The sequence below is a fragment of the Somniosus microcephalus genome, chromosome 14 (genome assembly GCF_052327205.1).
Source record: "Somniosus microcephalus isolate GS21.2 chromosome 14, FLI_Smic_1.0, whole genome shotgun sequence".
NCBI lineage: Eukaryota > Metazoa > Chordata > Chondrichthyes > Squaliformes > Somniosidae > Somniosus > Somniosus microcephalus.
This window is the reverse complement of record NC_141000.1, coordinates 113,161,776-113,185,294: the sequence shown is the minus strand read 5'-3', so window position 1 is coordinate 113,185,294 and position 23,519 is coordinate 113,161,776. Positions and strand designations below refer to the sequence as shown.

Here is a 23,519-nt window from a genome sequence, read left to right as displayed (position 1 = left end):
TGCTTACCAAAGAATATCTATTGTTGGTGTGAATTGATTAGTAGATAATTTACAAGGCCATAACCTGTAATCCATTATGAGGTTTAAATTATCCTGCAACTGAGAGACCACAGCTCAAGTGGTTTATGCTCCTCACCCGAATCCCAGGACTTGGCTATGAAAAGCTAAAGAAGCAAAATTGTTGAAAGAATAAAGAACGGGACACGATTCAAGTTGTTTTTTAACTCGTGAATGGAATCCGTAGAATGGATGTGAGAAGCAGAAGGGAACTAGGGTACTTGGTTTGTAAACTAAGGAAACAGTGAGTTAAAAGTAATTCAAGGAGTAACGGCTTTGCACTTAGATGGCAATCTATCTATTCTATAAATTACTGAGTCCATTCTACAGAATGCAGGATTGACTGGAATTAACAGTTTTTCTTTCAGCAGCTGGTTGTTAAACAGACTTAGTGCCAAGGCAAAAGGGAAACAAAAAATCATGTGAGCAGCTCCTGAATGTGAATCTAAATGGCTAAACAAACTAGATCGTCGAGATGGTCCTTCCCTGTTCTTGCTTTCTGTTCTAAGCTTACAGTGAGGTGTCCTATTTGTTAAGCCTATAATGTGAATGCTGTCCCATATCAATTGTGATGAACTATATTTGCCACACAATTTACCTAAAGCTTGTATTATAATTGATCTTGTGGTCCACATAATGGTTGCAAACACTGGCTTTTGTACTATGATTTATGATGCCCTTCAAACCCCTTGCTCAGATTGCAGTATTGTAATCACTCCAACAGATCTATTATTCACTGTTGATGGTGCACAAAATGAGAAAACTCCTTGGAATGTCTTGGTTAATGCTGAGATAAATGTTAGTTATCTTTGGGACAGGAGGTGCTGGCCAATATTTCTGGTGTTAAATATTTTCCAGACCAAAAAAATGTGGCCATTTTAAGAACAGTCCCAATTTGTGTTTTTGGTTTCATTTATAGTCATTCTTTTACCATTTAGAGCAGGATAACTAAACAGTGGTCCCTCAGGTACTCTCATGCATACTTATTGGCCTTAGAATCATAGAATGGTTACAGCACGGAAGAAGGCCATTCAGCCCATTGAGCCCGTGCCAGCTCGCTGCAAGAGCACCTCAGCTAGTCCTACTCCCCCGCCCTTTCCCCGTAGCCCTGCAAATGTTTTTCTTTCAGGTACTTATTCAACTCCCTTTTGAAAGCCGTGATTGAATCTGCCTCCACCACCCTTTCAGGCAGTGCATTCCAGATCCTCACCACTCGCTGCGTGAAAAAGTTTTTCCTCATGTCGCCTTTGGCTCTTTTGCCAATCCCCTTAAATCTGTGTCCTCTGGTTCTCGACCCTTCCGCCAATGGGAACAGTTTCTCTCTATCTACTCTGTCCAGACCCCTCATGATTTTGAACACTTTGATTAATTCTCCTCTCAATCTTCTCTGCTCTAAGGAGAACAACCCCAGCTTCTCCAATATCCACGTAACTGAAGTCCTTCATCCCTGGAATAATTCTCTTAAATCTTTTCTGCACCCTTTCTAAGCCTGCACATCCTTCCTAAAGTGCGGTGCCCAGAATTGGGCACAATACTCCAGTTGAGGCCGAACCAGTGTTTTATACAGGTTCATCATAATTTCCATGCTTTTGTACTCTATACCTCTATTCATGAAGCCCAGGATCCCGTAAGCTTTTTTAACCGCTTTCTCAACCTGCCCTGCCACCTTCAATGATTTGTGCTCATATAGCCCTAAGTCTCTCTGTTCATTCACCCCCTTTAGGATTGTACCCTTTAGTTTATATTTCCTCTCCTCATTCTTTCTACTCAAATATATCACTTCACACTCCAGTAAATTTCATCTGCCACGTGTCCGCCCATTCCACCAGCCTGTCTGTGTCCTCTTGAAGTCTATCACTATCCTCCTCACTGTTCACTATAGTTCCAAGTTTTGTGTCATCTGCAAATTTTGAAATTGTGCCCTGTACACCCACGTCCAAGTCATTAATATATATCAAGAAAAGCAGTGGTCCTAGAACCGACCCCTGGGGAACACCACTGTATACCTTCCTCCAGTCCGAAAAACAGCCGTTCACCACTACTCTCTGTTTCCTGTCACTTAGCCAATTCCGTATCCATGCTGCCACTGTCCCTTTTATTCCATGGGCTTCAACTTTGCTGCCGAGCCTATTATGTGGCACTTTGTCAAACGCCTTTTGGAAATCTATGTACACCACGTCAACCGCATTACCCTCATCAACCCTCTCTGTTACCTCATCAGAAAACTCGATCAAGTTGGTTAAACATGATTTGCCTTTAACAGATCCGTGCTGGTTTTCCTTAATTAATCCACACTTGTCGAAGTGACTGTTAATTTTGTCCCTGATTATCGTTTCTAAAAACTTCTGCACTACCGAGGTTAAACTGACTGGCCTGTAGTTGCTGGGTTTATCTTTACACCCTTTTTTGAACAAGGGTGTAACATTTGCAATTCTCCAGTCCTCTGGCACCAACCCTCGTTTCTAAGGAGAATTGGAAGATTATGGCCAGTACCTCCGCAATTTCTTCCTTAATTTCCCTCATCATCCTAGGATGCATCCCATCCAGTCCTGGTGACCTATCTACTTTAAGTACAGCCCGCCTTTCTAGTACCTTGTCTTTATCAATTCTTATCCCATCCAGTATCTCCTCTACATCCTCCTTTTACTATGTCTATGGCAGCATCCTCTTCCTTGGTGAAGACAGATGCAAAGTACTCATTTAGTACCTCAGCCTTGCCCTCTGTCTCCATGCATAGGTCTCCTTTTTTGGTCCCTTATTGGCCCAACCCCCCACTCTTACTACCCATTTACTATTTATATGCCTATAGAAGACTTTTGTATTATCTTTTATGTTAGCTGCCATTCTATTCTTATACCCTCTCTTTGCCCCTCTTATTTTCTTTTACACTTCTCCTCTGAACTTTCTATATTCGGCCTGATTCTCAGATGTACTCTCGACTTGACATCTGTCATACGTGCTCTTTCTCTGCTTCATCTTACTCTTTATCTCTCATCATCCAGGGAGCTCTGACTTTAGTTGCCCTACCTTTCCCCCTAGTGGGAATGTACCTCAACTATACCCGAACTATTTCCTCTTTAAAGGCAGCCCATTGTTCGATTACAGTTTTGCCTGCCAGTCTTCGTTTCAAATTTACCCGGGCCAGATCCATTCTCATCGCACTGAAATGTGCCTTCCTCCAATTAAGTGTTTTTTACTGTAGATTGCTCCCTGTCCTTTTCCATAGCTAATCTAAACCTTATGATACTATGATCACTCTTCCCTTATTCTGGTGTCTGATACAAAATGTTGAGAACTCTTGGAATGTAGTTTTACAAACTTCTACAGTGGCTGTAAACCTCAATTTGAAGCTGATACATTCTCATGATACTTTAATACTCTATGTTTTCTGTTCCTTTCTCCAAGTTTGACATTCATTGTTCTGCCGCTGTCTTGCAGGTGGAGCAGACCATGGAACGGTTACTTCACTACATCAACCCAGCACATGCCATCTCTCTCCTGAGTGCACTCAACGAGGATCGTCTGAAAGGCCAGCTGTGTGACGTCGTCCTAATTGTTGGTGACCATAAATTCCGGGCTCATAAGAACGTTCTGGCTGCCAGCAGTGACTACTTCCGGGCTTTGTTTACCAAGAAGGAGAATGAGAGCCAGTCGGTCTTCCAGCTGGATCTCTGTGAAGCAACTATCTTTGAGAATATTCTGAATTACATCTATTCTTCATCCCTCTTCATAGATAAGAAAAGTCTTGCAACCATCCACGATCTAGGTGGCAGCCTTGGTATTTCTTTTCTAACCAGCGTTCCGTCACAGACGCCTCAGATTTCCTGCACCCCGAGTCCTATTAAAAAACTCAGCAAAGTTGGTGAAGATGGAAGTAGCTCCCAGCCACGGAGCGTCATTGTATGTCAGAGTCGCAGTGACCTTGATAAAAGTAACGTTGATTCTGAAGCAAAGGGAGGGGATTCAAGTCAGAAAAAGGGGCCATCAGAGGAAGATCCAAGACACAGTTTTAAGGCCTCATCGTTGATGAATGCCCTAAGGGCAAATTCTAGTGCTACATCCAGAGATGTTGAGGCAACTCAATTATTGGATGATAAAGGACAACCTTTGTTAAAGGATATGCATGGGGCATTAGGTGACACTAAATTCCATGAAACTTTCAAATCGCTGGAAGATCGAAACAGTAGAATGAAGTTTTGGTGGGATAGGAGAAATTCCATGAGTGTAGATGACACCTCAAGTTTTACTGTCAATGTTTGTGATACAAGGCAAAGTCTGACTGACCTGTTGGTGAATGGAAAGCCTTTGTCTAGGCCACAACTTTCACCTGCATTTTCATTTCATGGAACCACAGGACTTCTGTATTCCCAACAGAAATCTGGGCAGACGGTAAGTGCTGGCAGAATGGAAGAGAGTAATTTGCTATATTACGCCAAAGTAGGGCCCACAGTTCAACCTCCAAGATTGCCGCCTAACTGCCAGAGTGTTGTCAGCAGCGGTCCATTGGTGAAAAGTCTCCTTCGTAGGTCATTATCCATGGATAGTCAAGTCCCTTGCTACTCTTCTTCTCTTGATCTAAAAATGAAGTACGGATCACAGATATGTAAACGCGAACCACTGGAGTTGACTTGTGAATCATCTCAAAAGCCATCGAACGTTGATGACTCAATCAAACAGCGACTTCTGAAGGATAAGCCACAGATTGATCAGCCTTGTCGACCAAGACAACTTAATGTATCTCAGTCTGCTGAAGCTGAGGCCATCGCACTACCAACAGCTGTTAAAATAAAAACAGAACCCTGCAGCCCTGTCTCAGATACTTCTGATATAATTAGGGTTACTGTGGGAGAAACGTCTCCATCTACCAGTAAGGAGTTCTCTGTGAAAAATGTAGAGAGGAACAGAAGAACATCAATGCTGCCAGTGAAGAGGCGGTTCCAGGCTGAAAATGCAAAGTTTTCCTTTGAGAAGTCCGAAGCCTTCCAGCATTCTCCCACTATAACACAAAGTTTTGAGGAAAGCTCAAGCCCTACTGCAGATGATACTAATCTTGATCTGTCGAAGACTGATGAGAACAAGGATGAATATTCTGAGTCTGAATCAGCAATAACTGGCAAGCAATTCAAATGCAGGACCTGCTTCAAGATATTCCGATCTACAGCAGGTCTTTTCCGGCATGTTGACATGTACCATAACCCAGATAAGCCATATGCCTGTGATATCTGCCACAAGAGATTTCTTACCAATTTCAAAGTTTGGACACACTGCCAGACACAACATGGAGTGGTTATCAACCCATCAGCAGCTACCAGCTCCAGTCCAGTCTCAGAAGAAAAATTTCAAAAGAAACTGAGCGATATGATACGTGAAAGGGAGATCAAGAAGGCCCTTTTTCACAAGTTGCGGCGCAAGCAGGTCTCTCATAGTTACCCAGGGCTGCGGTCAGAACAAGGATTCAAAAAGAATTTGAAATCTGCAACCAAAGGCGTGTACATTTGTACAACATGTGGCAAGCTGTTCCGCTTCCTTTCACGTTACAGGCAACACATGAAGACCCACCCGGGTGAAAAGCCCTTTGTTTGCAAGCTCTATAACAAGGCTTTCAAATCGAAGGAACAAGGTGTTCCTGAACCTGTGAGTGAAGATAATGTTGAACATCAGTGTGAACATTGTAATACCAAGATGTCTTCATTGGCAGAGAAGACAAAGCACGAGAGGATCTGTAGGAATGTTACTGTGTGCTGCTACTGCAGCCTTAGGTTCTGTTCCAGAGAACTAAAGCAAGAGCATGAAAGTCAGTGTGAGTATAAGAAGCTAACCTGTCTAGAATGTAAACGCACATTTAAGTCCTCTTTCAGCATATGGCGTCATCAGATCGAAGTCCACAATGAAAACACAATGGCCCCAGTGGAACAATCCTGCTTGGATCCAATATGTCACAATGGTGTCTTGCCCAAAGAGGTTCAAACTGAAGTAGCCGAGGACTCTATAGCCAGCCCAAGTACTTCAAAGGAAGATGAAGCATGCAGTGATTCTTCAGAACCAATGTATGTCGACTCTGAAGATTCCTCTTGCTTTCCTGAAGATCTGAGCATCTCTAGTCGCAGAAATACAAGCACTAAAGATAATCATCTGCCTGATGCAGTCTCCACAAATCCCATCCATCTGGAAGACGTGGCATCTGAATCCAACAGCTGCGGCGGGGAACAGGAGGACCTAATGTACAAAGGAGAACGCGGTCTTTGGCCATGTGAAAAATGTGGCAAGATCTTCACCATACACAAGCAGCTGGAGCGTCATCAGGAATTGCTGTGCGCTGTCAAGCCATTCATTTGCCACGTTTGCCATAAAGCCTTCCGTACCAACTTCCGCCTCTGGAGCCACTTTCAGTCCCATATCTCTCATTCCGCAGACCATCTTGAATTCTCTAAACTTGCGAGGAGCCCTTCCTCTCGTCCTCCTCCTCCCCCTCCACCACCACTCCCACCGCCATCCCAGGTGCAGTCTCCTGAGCCGGAACAGCCCTCAAATCACTCGGACCAGTCGAGTAGCCCACGGGCATCCGAGACACTTTTTTCCCATGCCCCTCCTCTTGCAGCAGCCACCTTTGAAAGGCCATTCATGTGCAAATTTTGCCGTAGGACTTTCAAGACTGCTTTCAGTCTGTGGAGCCACGAACAGACTCACAACTGAAATAAGATTTAAAGTCTTCTGTGATTGATTTGGAATTCCACTAGATTTATCTTTAAAGATAACTTGGAAAAACGTGCGCCAAGGTCGTGGACTGAATATAAGGCAATATAATGTACAATCCATTCTCCGAAGGGTTAGAAAAATAAAGAGTTGGATAAGAAAGGTGAAAGGTAATATATGGAACTGATATTGCTGACAGAACAAAGTAAAATCTCTAGAATTTAAAAAATCACCATACTTGTTACTTGGGTGCTACATGGAAGCATATTTTTTATATGATGGGAGTTTGCCAGTGTTACACAATCATTGTTTTAAGTGAGACTGGATTAATACCGCTGAACCAGTTCATGCATTGAGATGGATCCTTTATCATGTGTTTTTAACATTCAGTAATATATGTGGGGCTTCAGTAATATCATCAAAGCAATTGTATTCTGTTAGCACCAACTCAATTAACATTCACTGGCTCAGCCATTTTGGCAAATGGACTATTGGGCAGACTGACTAGGGAAAGAAGAATGTGGCCATTTCGATCAGTTTTTTTTCAGCACAGAAAAGGTATGATTCTGAACACAGTCTCTGCACTGGTTAAGGCCTACAGTACATCTTGTAGCTCAATGATCCATCAGCGTGGGCTTAACTAGTTAAGAGGCTCATGGAATGATTGGGATCTGCTGCAAGTGATGAGCCTCAGCCAGTCAGCAGATTGGAGAAGAAACAGGAGCTTGGTTGTCAATCACACTTCCCCAGTTAGCACCATGGATGGGAATCTACTGCAAACAGGCGTATTAACCAAGGTGACTCCAAAAGATGGTTCGCAACCTACAACCAGAGAGGGCTAGAGATTATCCTCTTTTACATGTTAATGCTTGTGCACTTAGTCATTCAATGATTTTTATACAGTACCTATTAAAGAAAAAGTACTTCCATTGTGGTGTTGGATACACACAGTGACATTCTAGAAATCCTGTACCATGACCAGGACCAAAGGTAGCAGACAACTAATGGGAGTTCTAAATGGTGTGAGCTTAAACTAAAGAGAGAAGAAACAAAATGCTATCTCCACGAACCATGTTCGTCCTTCAGCACTGGGGTATGTCGAAAGATGGTGACATGAGCAACACTGGAGAGTGGTAGAATGGGCGCAGTATAGCACAACCACTCTCGCACCTCAAGTTCCCCTTCATGTGACAAGCAATGTTGGAATGTCTCCTGTTTGGGTTTCTTTGCTTAATAATTGATTGTGGATTTTTTTAAACTAAATTAGTGAATTGAAATTTAGTGAAAGACTGATTTGCTGGTAATGACAACAAATGAGGTCAGGAAAGAGGATATGTCCTCCAGAATCATGAGCCAAACATTACTGTGTAGGCCAACTTGTAGTAAATAAAAAGTATTTTGTATTCTAAATCGAGGTAACAGTGAAATGTGGTGGCACAGAAAATGGAGCATTACACTAACTTTGTTTCTGTAGAATGTACTTAGGAAGGGGGGGAAGTGTAGTGCAGGGGGGGTGGGCATCTTCGTGGCCTTTGTATTTGTGCCAGGTTCTAAGAATTTAGACTTCCTTGGAATCTGCCAATGGCTCAAACTTGTCACCTCAACACGTTCCACCCTAGCTCTAAGGGTATGCTACATATAATTAACTGGTTTATACATGGAACTAATACAAAGACATCTGGTTAGCCTGTGTTTGACATTCAAATATGGATCGTATGACAGGATTCCGCTGTAGGGATGGTACTGTTTCAACATTATACTGGTATGTCCAGATACGTAAAATCATAAAAAGTGTTTGTTTCCCCCCCCACAATCTGCACCCAGTTGTGATTGGCATAAAAATGCTTCAGAAGACCAGAATGAGTCTTTCTCACCCCTCCCAAATTGGGGATAATAAAAATTCCAGCAACACTGCCAAGACTAATAGTAAACTGTAATATCACAATTATCAGTGCATCATTCTTTTTAATCCTATTGTTACAAGGGGAGTTCAGGTAGTTCAACTTATTATAACTAAACATTTCCTTTTATAAATTGTTATTATTTTAAAAGACAATATATTGGAGTTTCTCAACTTAATTCTTGATGTCATGAATTTAGTGCTGTTTAGTACTCTGAGCACAGAATTACATTGTTTACAGCAGAACAGCAATTAGCATCTTTAAAATCCTTGTTTCCAGTTGTACTTGTCATTTATTGCAGTAAAACTTATTGAAGCAGAGATCTATATATTATTCCTTATCATCTCCCTTGTTAACAGTATATGTTAAAGTGTAGAAGAATAAAGTTGAGAGCTCTGAGGCCACATATTGCCTTTTTTAATTTAAAAGGTTCTTTCCACAGTTAATACTATTGTTCAAATCCTTACATTAAAAATGACATTTTGTAAGATTCATCTGAAGAAAATACCTCTACTAATCTGCTAAATGAAACCAAGACTGGCTGAGATCCTTAACTAATTATGGACAATGGGGCTTTAATGATTAACTGATTTACTGTGTTTTTGCTAACCTTTAGCACGAGCTTCCCTTTTTGATTGGTTAATCTTCCACTACTTCATGACTTGGCCTGAATCCAGCAAATAAGACAGCACTGGTACACTGAGGAGTACGGACAGCCTGTATTTAAAAGTAAATATATTTCTGCTCTTGCTGCCAACAGAAATGGTCACAATCATTGAACAAAATGTAATGTTTGTTTTCAAAGCCACAGAGAAGATTCGTACCGCAGCACAAAGGTTTTATATTGGCAAGTCGCAGGTAATCCCCTGAATCACTTATCAGAGGAGGAGAGGGGAAGGAACTAACATGATCTTGATGTACATTGCAGGAAGACGTGTTCAATATAAGTGCTATGGCTGAAGCTGATCACTATATTTGGTTGCACTGTAGTGTAGATTTCACTTGCACTTTTTAAATGATTAACATTACCAAATTTTGCCCATAGTGACAAGGGTAGCTTTATTTCTGTTTCATTTATTATACATTCAATTCAAGGCTGTCCTTGCTCTCGCTGCTTGTTTGAGTCTGTTATGTGCGCAGAGGAAAGTGATGAACCAGATATGAACTCCTGGAGCAAGTTATAGAATTTTAGAATTATAGAATGGTTACAGCACAGAACGAAGCCATTCGGCCTGTCGAGCCCGTGCCGGCTCTCTGCAAGAGCACTTCAGCTAGTCCCACTCCCCCGCCCTCTCCCCGTAGCTCTGCAAAAAATTTTCCTTCAGGTACTTATCCAATTCCCTTTTGAAAGCCACGATTGAATCTGCCTCCACCACCCTTTCAAGCAGTGCATTCCAGATCATAACCACTCGCTGCGTTTTAAAAAAAAAAAAAAAAAAGTTTTTCCTCATGTCGCCTTTGGTTCTTTTGCCAATCACCTTAAATTGGTGTCCTCTGGTTCTTGACCCTTCTGCCAATGGGAACGGTTTCTCTCTATCTACTCTGTCTAGACCCCTCATGATTTTGAACACCTCGATCAAATCTCCTCTCAAACTTCTCTGCTCTAAGGAGAACAACCCCAGCTTCTCCAGTCTATCCACGTAACTGAAGTCCCTCATCCCTGGAACCATTCTTGTAAATCTTTTCTGCACCTTAGATTAATAAAGATAAAAAGAAAAGAAAACACAAATACTGGAATTCTAAAATAAGAGCAGAACATTATGGAAATAAACAGCAATCCAGTCAGCATTTGGAAGGGAAACATTGATTAGTGTTTCATTGAGAGCTTTCAGCAGAACTTCTGTTCTGCTGAGGAATTTCATCCAAAATGTTAATCTCTCTGATGCTGACTAACCTGCTGTTTGGTTTCCATATTTGTTTTACTTTACATCAGTAAAATCTGTATAATCCATTAGCCAGATGATTTTTGAAGCTTGTAATGGACAAGCTGCACGGTAGGTTGTAATTAGTGACAGGTAACTTGTTTCATGGGATGAGTCCTTTCTTCTGTTACAGCTTACTGTAACACTGGGGGTCTGCTGTCCACTGACCTTTTAAAGTTACTAACACTTCTACTCCAGTTTTGAACTAACCAGCAATTGACATTCAAACATCTTGGTGTGGTTCTGAGTTATACAGACCAAGAAGGCCCAGATTTGGCCCCTAGTGTATGCTGAGTTAGCTGATCTTAGACAGGGCAGCAGTAAGAGGTGCGACAATTGGCCACAACACCCCTCCTTTCTCACTGTTGATTGCTATTCAGTGACCTTAGCTGGAATCTGCACTTGTGTGGACATCATGTGAGGATAACATTGGGCTCAGCTGTGATTTCTCTTCTTTCCTCTCTCCCACCGCCCCCCCCCCCCCCCCCCCCCCATCCAATAGTCATACATCGTACCTAGGGTCACGCATGAGGATTGACTACAATTTTTTTTCTAATTTGATGTACGCACTATTAATTCATTTTAAAGAAATGCCCATTTTACGCTATTCACCTTCTTATCAAATCATGTTTTCTTTTGATGTGGTAAGAGAACCAAAATGAATTGAAATGTCCCTTAAGGTTTTCAGTACAGTGAAAGAATTGTGCAATTGCCTTTACTCATCCTGCTGTGATGTAACTTTGGGAGCTTGACCTGACCATCGGTTTTGTTTATCCAGAGGCCCTCCTGCCAGCTGCCGCCCTTCAGTATTACCACACTGTACGCACCCAATGTCATAGCAAAGCAAAATTTTCACCAATTACACAGACTTCAACTTTGAACGCTAACAAAACTTATTCCTGCAAACGTTGCATGACTCAATGCTGCAGCAGTCCCCGGGCTGAGATTGCAAGTGCATTTGATGTCCAGTCCAATACAATGGTTGTGTAGAAATATTTTCAATTTTTCAAATGATACAATCTTTGAAACAGACCAGTAATTTTCTTGCATAATCAGCTAATGAGAAAAGACTTGAGGAAGATCATTTATTTTTTTTCCTAGTGATATGTGTTTAATATTGAACAAGAAAAAAGATTAGGAGTACCAACAGTTCACAATATATTCCCTTAACTGACATACAGAGATATACTTTAACACTAGTATAACATTTTCTATTAGCGTGCATCTATCTTCTCAAATGAGTTATGTAAATTTTCTGGGCAAGTTATTTTGAAATCCTTCTCTGAACCCATGAATATCACGGGCAGTTGGTCACTGCAATTTTTTTTTATTGATGCATACAGTCATCCTTTAATTCTTGTTAGGAATGATGATGGGAGACTTCATACTTTTTATCTTAATATTCTAGTTGCAGAATGTGTTATTTCCTTATTCTAATCAAGAATCAATAGTTTATACATCAGGACGGTTTTCATTTGAGGAGCATTGACTCTGATGCAGAGCTCAACTCCAAGTCACTGTTGGATCAAGGAGTCTCTTCAGACTCGGTGTCTAGACTTCAGGAGCTTAATATTGGATTTAATGTCAAGTTGAGAAAAAGTGGATTAATGATCCACCCTCGAAGTATTTGCAATGTTTTGTAAATAGGAAATGAGAGTTTAATTACGCTAGTGGCAGACATTCTCTACTATCCCAACTTTAGTTTTTGATTTATGCTGATGGAGTATCCAAGTTTAATACCATCCTTTGGATCCTTTTATATGACTAGATTTAACACTACTCCCAGTATGATCTTCATAATATCAAGCCGGATAAGTAAGGAGTTGAACTGATGCAGAACTCACAACTCCCAGTTGCTATTGGATCAGGAGCCTAATATTGGATTTAATGTCAAGTTGAGAAAAGTGGGCTTGATCAATAACTTCGGTGCATTAGCCATTTTACAACTCGGGAGGCAGCAAAACAAGGGAAAATTGTATCAACGAAGCACACAGTTCAATATATATATATTAAGTATATCTATAATTAGTAATCCAAATTTTAGGATATGTTCAATTAGGTTTGAGAAGGATCGTAATGCCATCTAGTTTTTATTTGGTCAGAATGGTCAAATTTTAAACCTTATTAGCAATGTTACCAGTTAGTCAAAAGAAAAATTAACTTGTGGCTCTGCCTGTGACTCAGCAAGTAAATGCACCACGTGGTATGATACTAAAGAGGTCAGTAAAGTCCTAGGTCACTCTCTGTTTTGTGGCGATTTTGCTGATCTTTACTTGAGGGTGGGTTGAAGTGTTACGGTTGGCTTCACTGTTCCCAGGCTAGGAAGAGGAAAGTCTGGCATGGCTCCTGGTTACTGTCTTGTGATCAGTGTTGGAAATTGCTAGTGTTGACGATTGATAACTGTGTTTCCCCCCCTGTGATAGAATAGCTTGCTGACACTGTATAGGCACTTGGGTAAGGCACTGAAGAGTTGGTGTTGCCTTTGAAGTCTGAGAATTAGTGACTGCCTTTAGGAAAGGAGGAGAGAAAACGTAGGTTGGGGAGAGAGAAGAACATTAATTTGTATGTTTATTAAGTCCAAATCATAAAGTTGGCCACTACTTTCACAGATCCTCTGGAAAATAGTTTTCAATGCCTCTGCTGTGAATGAACCATTTTTTTCTGCCATAATTCCTCTGTTGGTTATTTGTAGGCCACTGTGGGCTAGGCCATTCAAGCTTATTTTAATTGAACAGTTTAACATAATAGAAAAACATGAGCATGACAAAATATGATTTTGTGGCAATTTAAATAACATTTCAGAGAATGGTTTGCATACCAGAAAGAGTAGGTTAAATGAATGCAAATGATGACAATGAAATTGTGAAATAAAATGTCAGTTACACAAAAGTGTCACAGTGTGGGAACCTCCAGTGTTAGTGTATTGTGCCCAATAATCAATAGCTAACTTTAGTGCACAGGTTTCTGCTCCATTTGACATCAAATAAATAAATAGTCTTGAGCAGCAATCAACAACACCAATAGGATGTAAAGCTACATAGCAGTAGAAACAAGTCAAAGGAGGTAATGATCAAACTGTATAACGCTCTAGTCAGACCACACCTGGAATACTGCATGCAGTTCTGGTCACCAAGAAGCAAGAGAGACATTCAAGTGCTGGAGACGATGCCGAGAAGAGCCGTAAGGCTGCTCCCCAGGGTCTGGGTTATGAGTTAAGACTTGGGGGGTTTCAGCCTGGAAGGGAGGCTTTTGAATGGTAACCTTATAAAGGCATACAAGATTGTTAAGGGTATAGTAAAAAGCCGAACTTGGAGTAGACCATGGGGACGCAAGTTCAAACCAGTAAAAATTTAATTTCAGGACTGATACTAGAAAATTACTTTTCACAGAATGGACCAATGTGTGGAATAAACTTTCAGATAGAGTCGTGGAGGCAAAAACCCTGGAATCATTCAAGAAACAATTGGATGGTACAGTGGAGGGCGTTGGGATCTCTCTGGATGGATGAATTAAGATGGGCCAAATGGATTTCCTCATCTGTATTTATCTTGTGATAAGGAAATGACTGAAAACACGGGTTCACTAGAAGAGGTTTGATGGTATTTGTTGTAAACAACTATTTTAGTAGATTGTCTCTTTTGAATAATTGAAGTATGGAGGAAGAAATGATGGGAGATGGGGAAGAGAAGATACATAATAGAATGTAGAATTGTTTCCAAAGAGGGTTTAAGATATGTACTTTATGGAATTAAGCACCAATATTTGTTAATGTAATGTAAAAAGATGGATTGGGTGATCTAGTCTGTTAGAAAAGTGCCCACATAAGGTGAGCTTTGGAAAGTTTATCTAATTTTTAGTGGGTGCAGGCCATTAACACAAACTGCCCACAGATTAGCAAAAAATGGGTTTCACTCAGAAGCAACAAAGATGGTGCAGAAAATGGATAAATTCATATTGCTGCATTAGGCATTGCATTTCTGAGGTGGTGTTAAGTCACAGTTGTCAGTGTAGTTGGAGCTTTGCTGTGCATCTGTTTGTGTTATACCTGGGAGTACTTGATGCCTGCACTTTATTCTAGAAATAAAAAGTTGTTATTTTCCCCCAGCATTAGCCTCTGTGTTCTTGATGAGGCAGAAATCATATTAAAAAAGTAAATATAAAATTACTTTGTGGGGTTGAGAAGCACATTAAATATTGAGAACATAAGAAAGTTCAAGGGTGAGAAAAGACCATCCATCAAAGTTCATCATCTGATACCCCAACTCTCATATTAAAGCTTTGTACCTTATTTTGATTATCCGTGATGTTTTTGTCTATACAAGATCATGTGGCAGATGACTCCCAAATATTTCCGACTCTATAAAGAAGTTCTGACTGGTAACTATACTTTTAAATATTATATAATAGTCTGGGTTTGCGCCATCTACACAATTTAATATGTTGTTAAAGGCGGCCATAATTTTCTAGACTGTAGAGTTAAAACTCTAGTCTTGCCTCATAGCATGTTCCTTTGACACTTGGGATTGGCTGTGTGTAAAATTACTGTCTAATAAGAAATGTTATTGGTGACATTCCAACTTTGCTGCCAGGAGCACATATCAGAAATTCAGGTATGCATGGCACATGATTTTCCAATGCTTATTTTAAATGGTCAGAGAGCTGTAGGTCACGCACACTCAAACTCCCAATGGCTGGGAAAAAAAGAAAGACTTGCATTTATATAGCGCCTTCCACGACCACCGATGTCCCAAAGTGCTTTACAGTCAATGAAGTGCTTTTGAAGTGTTGTAATGTAGGGAATGCGGCAGCCAATTTACGCACAGCAAGCTCCCACAAACAGCAATGTGATAATGACCAGCTAATCTGTTTTAGTGATGTTGGTTGAGGGATAAATATTGGCCCAGGACACCGGGGCGAACTCCCATGCTCTCTTTGTGCCATGGGGATCTTTTCCGTCCACCTGAGAGAGCAGACGGGGCCTCGGTTTCACATCTCATCTGTAATACTGCAGCGTCAACCTAGATGTTTGTGCTGAGGTCTCTGGAGTGTGACTTGAATCCACAACCTTCTGTGGGACATGACTCCTTGCCAAGAGTGCAATATTACCAAATTACTCCTTGCATCGTTTCTGCTAGCATATTTTAAAAATTCAGAAGAGGGGAGAGGGAAGCTAGTGATGTTTGGGGGCAAAATTGAGATGCAGTGTTATTTGGCCAGAAAGGGCTGTGTAAAGCGATTAAGGCTACAAATACTTGGAACCTATGGAGTGAATGCACCACATTTCTTCTCAAGATCTTGTGCACAGTTTCATATCCGCACGATAACAAATCTTTGAATATAACTCATATCCTATGAATGTGTGAACCTGTTTTCAAACTTGACTTATCTTTCTATTGAGCTAAGTGCCCATAAACACTACATTGGTCTGTTCTCAGTGAGTTTATTTCACAACATCTGCATTTGTGGCATTGTCTCTAGTGCATGCAAACACTCCAAGGTGCCACAGACTCCACATTTTCCACCTGTATGGTGCGGATATGAAACTGCACAGGAGCTTTAGCACATACTATATTATTGTACAGTACAATACAAAAGTAAAAAAGGTCAGTTACACCAATAGATTCTCCAGTGATGGCGTAACCACAACCTGTTGTCTGAAATAATCTGGAACATATCATCCCAATATATTGCTAAAAGCAGGAGCAGCACTAGCATAAATATGGCCATGAGATTGCAAACAACAATTCTGAAAAATAAAAACCCAGGCTCAAAAAGAGACGGCAATTTGATTTGTATTAGAGAATCTCTAAAATAACAATTGTATCAATAACTTGGGGCGGCTCCCATCTGTCGGCCTACTTCAGTCTCTTAAAGCAAGCCAGTGTAAAGTACTTTTCCAGTACAGGTGAAGGAGGGGCCTGAAATCACATGGCATAAATTAGCTCTCTTCTTTCAGCTCTGTGTGTGAATCCAATGCAGACAGATGGAATGAATGTTTCCTCTCATTGCTGTCGGCCAGGTTCCTAGTTGAAAATGAATTTGGGCAGTCTCAACCCAATTCTCAGTAGGTGCAGACTCCTAGCACAAAACTGCCTGCAAATTCGAACTAAAAATTGGTAATCTGAGTCAGAGAAGTCCTCAACGTGGCGGGTGTGGGAAAATGTCATACTGGTGCTCATTGAGGTTGAGGTTAGGACTCATTGTGAGGCAGAGTAGATGTCGCTCTACTCTGCATCCATCCAGTCTGCTGTAACTGACCTTTGAGTTCTTGATGCCAATACAGATTGTCAAATAGAAAAAGTATTTGTTTCAGTCCTGATGCCCCCTCAGGAAAAACCAAAACTTAACAAGTGGATGGAGTTGGATCGACTATTTAAACTTGACTGATTCACTGCATATAACTAGAGTGTGGGGGGGGGGGGGGTTGGTGACTGTTGTATCCAAGTGCCTGCAAATAGGTTTCACAATAGAATGGCATACAGGTGTAATGTACTGTTTTTCTTTTCAGAAAATGAATGAATGTATCGCGCAGTATTTGTACTTTGATAGTTACGTACGTCCCTGTTTGAAATAATACTGTTTGGCTATGCAATAACAATAAGGAAGTAAATTGTTATTGATCTTGGGACCTGAGATAATATAGTACTAAGAGATTTTTATAGATATTTGTCAGAAATAATTATTGTAACTGCAACTTTTTTCCTTCAGATATTCCTTTCTTTTGCATGACTGCAGTCACATTTTTTTTAAAGTTAACTTTTGTGTTCTTACATGATGACCCTGACAGATGGTTTTCATTTTTTTTTCTCCAGAAATGTTTTGTTGTTATTTTTTCCCACTGGTGGGGAAGGGGAAAATGATGTGTTCCTGTTTAAATGATCCACATTGGAACCAGACCATCAGGAAAGGTTCTGTGTTTCTCCTGCAGTTCGGTGCTTATAACCATACTCCATACTGACTCAGCAATTTTTCAGTGTTCTCTTCCTGCAGGGTAGGTGGCTGGGATAAGATCGTCTGGACCAGTCTGTTTTTTTTTAAATTATGTTCTCTGTTAATGCTGCTCAAAATTGTCTAGAAAAGAGGCTGCTGATCAAGTCTGGAAACCCCATCCCCATGACGGTTGCCAATTTCCCCATTTCTGGACAGTCCAGGTTTGTGTGGCTTGCCCAGAAATTTCTAACCTAATTTAAACTAGACACTAAAAGTTTTGCTTTCTTTAAACAAGTTATTTTTTTCCAACTTACTTCAATGCCTCATGCTGTGGAGGCTTTAATTATTACGGTGATTGAACTTTTCAATGAATTTTATCAGGAGCAGAGCAAATCCCTGAACTTGAGCAATGGTCACATCCCACCACATAAGAAATGGGAGCAGGAGTAGGCCAATCGGCCCCTCGAGCCTGCTCCGCCATTCAATAAGATCATGGCTGATCTGATCCTAACCGCCAATCCACTATCACAGAACCATCTCCTGAATCTAACAGAATTAGACACACGAAATAGGAGCAGGATCAGGCTCCTGTCCTGCACTCTGTCTAGTTTGGGGCTACATAGAAGGTCACTGAGCTACCCTCTTCACATTTCACGTGTTCTTTCATGCTACCCCACCCCTCCGCCATCACCCTAGATGATAGTGAACTCGGTGCGACTGTAATGCAACATATTCTTGACCGTATAAGGTTTGAATTTCCCATCCAAGGTGTACCAAAATGAACTAGCTCAGCAAATTATGATTCCAGGAAGTGACATTTGGAATTTTTTTGTCCTGATGCGGAGATTTCAGAAATGTTTTCCCATCTGAAGTACCCACAGCTGAAGTGATGGTTGTGCTGTTTTTCTCTGTCTGGATTCCTTTTCTAATTCATAGGACTATGAAGTGTTGAAAGGGCAGAAGGCAAATGCAGTTGATGAAGTATTCACTAATTATCTTGTAGAACAAGAAAAAAAACTGATTTGTGTGTGTTTTTTTTTAATATATGAAGATTTGAGTTGAAGTAAGCCCAAACAAGTTTACAGAACTATGTAAAGGGGAGGGCATGGGAGAAGGAAAAGAGAAAGCGATTATTGCCCTTTTGATTTATGTTTCCCTTTGACCATGCATCATATCTGGAGGATGAACGGTTCCCAAGTCTGTGCCAGTGCTGCTCTGAAAGCACCTGCTTGTTAATATATGGAAGTGTGGGCCGGGGTGAGATGCCTCTGAGCTTTTTTTTACACCATGAGAAAAGCACCTGCATTCTCACTGCAGCATTATGACGAGGCGTCTGGCTTCCACTATAGAGAGATCAGGGGCTTGGCATTTGGATAACCCAATCACCCTCCAGCGCTCCTTTGTTCCCCTCTCCAATTTTATAAATATGTGTAATTTTCTCCCGGCTTTTGTTTGAGTTTCCCATTACTTTGTACCTCCTACCACTCCGCTAAAAAGCACTGGGTGAAGACATGGAACATTGATTGTCCACTTGTCTCCTCAGTCAGGAATTGGCGTATCTGGGGAGGGGCCGATGGTGCACATTGAAGCTGCAGAAACTGGAGTTCGGTTTGATGACGCTCCTGTGAAGCGCCTTGGGACATTTTATTATGTTAAATGCAATTTGTTGATCACATTTCACGTCATGATTTTTTTTTTTAAATGAAGGTGATCTATAATTTCAGCAGTAAAATTTACTTGAAGAAAATTGAGATGTTTAAATCCAGCTGCCCTCCTCTTTCCTCTATAAACACTAAACGTTTTAAAATAAGACTGCATCTGGTTTTGAATAGAAGTGGATTTTGGAATGCTAGATTTTTTTCCCCAACAATACTTCTAAGGAATGATTCCCCATCAGGCATAAAACTATAAAAATACTCTGAGTTAATACTTATTGTTTGAATGAAATGTGAAAATTATAATTGTGTACTTTATTTTTTTTAACGTGCAAAAATGCTACTGCAGTCTGGAAAAGATCGTTATGCAGGGAGTAAATCACTGACCACAAGAATATGGAGTTTATTTCACACATGAAAGAGGGGTCTTGCAAGTTACTGGTTATCTTTTACAGGGACTGAAACAGATTATAAACCTACTAAAGCACAGTTATTTTTGTTGATGAACGTAAAGTGCAAAAGCTGGAAATATGAAATTTAAAAAACAGGAAAATGGCGGCAATGTCCAGCATCTGACAGCAAAAGATGGGTCTATGTTTTAGGTGGACCCTTCATTAGATCTAAACTTTCACCTGTCTTTGCCTTTCAAATATACCTGCTGTGTATTTCCAGGACTTCCTGTTTTCATGAGTTATTTTTATTATACACTTGTTAATTTTATTTATCAAATTTATGATGCAAATTTATGTGGGGGGGGTGCAAAGGTAGTGAATGTGCAACATGGTCATTAACTCAGTTGAAGATTATTTTTGGGGTATTCAGTGTGCCATCCAGTGGCTCTCTGTATTTGCTGTTACTTTCTTTGTGTGTGTTTAAAAACTATGAGAGAACACTGCAGGCCCAGTGAATAACAGCAACAACACATAGAATATTGACTCGGAATAGAGAGCAGCCCTTGTAAAAGTTACAGCCTTGCTCAGGTTTCCTAAACTCCGTACCAGCCAGTTCACATCATTGATAAAAATCATGCCTCTTCCCAAAGTCATTTAGGATCTCGGATAAGATCAAATCTCAGCCTGTTTTTATTTTTCTGTAGGGGGGAGGGGGCAGCAGTTGGGAACTACAATGGACCACAGCGCACTTGGAAAATCAACCAGCTTTCCTGCTCATTATCACTAGTGGCCCCTGGGTGAGGATAGGCTCAGACCTGTCGTACTTTAGTAGCTCACCGGCACTCGCTGCTTAAGCTCACTACAGAAGAGTGACCACTTGAGCAAGGCTGCTGGTGCCTGTGAAACTATCACCCAGCTACTTTAGGAAAACATTATGGGGAAGGGGGGGCGGGGGCGGCGAGGAGAAATAATAAAAGCTCCCTTTTTATTCACAAGTCTCTCACGGAGTCCTGGGTTCACAGTATAGAAAATGGAAATCCCTCAGGATTCTTGCTGCCGAAAATTCTTTGTTAAATCCTTTTGCTGTCGATATTTTTCCTGGCTTGTTTGGCCAATTCACTTTTAAAAAAAAAAATACATCACAACTATACCTTTTGGGGTTTTTTGCATGCCAAGTTTATATTTACAAGTGGTTGCATTACATGCCGGTGTCCATTTGCAAAATTTACTGTTAGAATATACTACTGATCATGTGGAATGTATTTTAAACTTGAGGTCATTTTGATCTGTGTTGCTTTCTCTTTCTCGGAACATGTTGACTGCATAGAAAGGAAACTTGTTTAAGCCCCATCAAGCCCATTATCAAAAGTGTTCTGTTACTTTATAACTTTATTTACTAATGAAGTCAGAAAGGTACCTGCAAAGTCTGACTAAATCTGTAAAGAGTTTAACATTTTGTGATTGTTCTGGCCTCTAGATTTTTTTTATTTTGTCCGTTTAGGCATAAAATAAAACTGTACAAAGCTTCAAGTTCCTGGTCTTTAAGCTGAATTGGACCTTTATTTTTGTTCAGTCTGGACTAGAAACGGTTATAAATTAATTGAGTTTTTTAAATTGCTAAATGAAGTGTGGTTATTTTGAAGCACTGTATTTTCAAAACCAGGAATATCGATTGTACATTGTCATGCAGTAGTTGTGCTCACACAGACACCAAAGATTAACCAATAGCTTTAGGCTTTTGACTGTTCTGCTCTCGAATTAACCACTTGACTTCAATGTCTTTGTGTAATACATTTATAAAGACATGGTAATAAATGAGTTGTTTTCAAACTTAACCGATTTTGATGTTTTTTTTAATCTTCTATTTTGCATTTAAGGGAGAAATTTTTAATAACCAATTTTATTTTTTAAAAGACCCAAAAAATCAAAGTCACAACATAAATCTGACTAAAGAAGGCCACTCAGCCCATTCTCCATCCAGAAACAACCTAGTCTCCCTCCATCACAATCATGCCCTGAGTGATTCTAACACTTTTATCCCACGACTCCACCCATAACCCTCTTCCATGTGTTGGTCACTCTTTTTATGTGCAGAAGAACACCCTGATAGCAGTCCTAAATTTGCCTTTTTCCCGTTTGAAGTTCACCTATTGTCCCAGTTTAACTTAGAGTGGTATTCTGGATTTAACCTTTATATACTTTTAAATGCCTCAGTGAAGTCCCCTCTCAGCCATTTCCTTAGGCTGAAATGCATGTTTCTTCAGTCTTTCCTTGTAACTCTGCTCACTGATGCTGGGGATCAAGCCCTGGGGCTTGATTGTCTCACTCATGACTCGGATTGAAGATGTTTAAATTTAATGCTAAATGGTGGTGATCGGAGCAAGCTCAGATCTGATGCCCACCTGTCCTCAAATAGGTTGTTGACACTCGACTCCTAAGGCTCACTCGAGTCAGTCACTTGGAAAAGGTATTTGAGGATGCCCGACACCCCAGCAAGGATTTAATACCTTCAGAACAGGAAGAGAGAAAACTGAAAAGAAACAAATAAATCTTGCTGGCTGATCTCTGTAGTGGCAGCTCTACAGGTTGTCCAAACTCTCTGACTGCAGAGATGAAAAAATCAAGTCACGGTTCCTGCTCCTGATTACAGTCCAGTAACCCCTGTTGGAAAGTGCACACGTGGAACATCCATCAGCTGTAATGCCATCAACGCCACCTCACTTTTACCATCGCTCACTCTCCAGGCTTCCCCATGCAGAATGGCCAGTTGGATAAAATACCACAAAGCAGCCTACAGCCCGGCAGCAGTCATTTAAACACGAGGTGTGGGGGGAGGGTGGTGGAGGCAATTTAATTTTTAGTGTCCTCGTTTTAATTTTTACACCCGAGGGCTGGGATTCTCCTCCACGATCCCGCCCAAAATTGGGCTAGATTACGGGAGATAATGATGTGACTATGAAAATGTGGTCAGTGAGGCCTACTGCCATCTAACCCAAACTGCTGCTGGGAGGATAATCCTGGCCACGGTGACAGACGATCACCGGTAGGTTTTAGTAATGAACGTTTAATTTTTTTTTATGGCTTAACGGAAAAGTTAAACATGAATTGAGTGGCACGGTGATAGGACATTTCCTCATTTTGTCCAACAGAATCACACATGCAGATGTGACTATTGTTGCTAATCCCTCCATGGAAATCAATTTCAGAAAAATGTTATTGGGGCAAATTAACAACTTGCATTTCTTTAGCACTTTACAGAGGGGGATGGGATTGAGAAAAATAGATAAAAGGAACATGCCAAGCCATGGTGGGAGAGTTAAGAGAGGTGACTGAAACCTTGATTGAAAAGGTGGGTTTTAAGAAGGTTTTTAGCTGTGGAGAGACGGCGGTTAATGTTGGGGTTAAAGGGAATGGGGGGAAAGACACAAGTCCAGGGAGAAACCAAAATGTGTGACATGGGATATAAAGCTGGATGAACTTGAAGAAATAGGATGGGACTTGGCCATGCAAGGATTTGCAGACAAGGATTTTGAATTAAATCTGGCCTCTTGAGCATCCCCAATTTTAATCGCTCCACCATTGGTGGCTGTGCCTTTAGCTGCCAAGGCCCCAAGCTCTGGAATTCCCTCCCTAAACCTCTCCACCTCTCCTTCCTCCTTCTAAGAAGCTTCTTAAAACCCACCTTTTCAATCAAGGTTAGAAGGCACCTCTCCTAATGTCTCCTTCTTTGGCTCGGTATCAATTGTTGTTTGACTTTGCTCCTGTGAAGCGCCTTGGGATGTTTTAATACATTAAAAGTGCTATATAAGCAACAGCAACAACTTACATTTATATAGCACCTTTAACGTAGTAAAACATCTCACGGTGCTTCACAGGAGCATTGTCAAAAACAAAATTTGACATCAAGCCATATAAGGAGATGTTAGGGCAGATGACCAAAAGCTTGGTCAAAGAGGTAGGTTTAAAGGA

At 40.8% G+C, this 23,519-nt stretch overlaps 1 protein-coding gene across 3 annotated transcripts in view; it reads left to right on the top strand.

Moving 5' to 3' along the window:
• The window catches only part of zbtb21 (zinc finger and BTB domain containing 21), a 63,873-nt gene extending 42,488 nt beyond the window's left edge, over positions 1 to 21,385 (top strand). For 2 of the 3 annotated variants that reach the window (XM_086007225.1, XM_086007224.1), the window contains exon 2: positions 3,496 to 8,252. In XM_086007225.1, coding sequence (XP_085863351.1) covers positions 3,496 to 6,750 — 3,255 coding nt within the window. In that variant the 3' untranslated portion in view covers positions 6,751 to 8,252. Of the gene's footprint in view, positions 1 to 3,495; positions 8,253 to 9,267; positions 9,510 to 13,962 lie in introns of those variants that run through there. The other variant, XR_015080899.1, reaches the window with a different exon arrangement.
• The last annotated feature ends 2,134 nt before the right edge of the window (positions 21,386 to 23,519 follow it).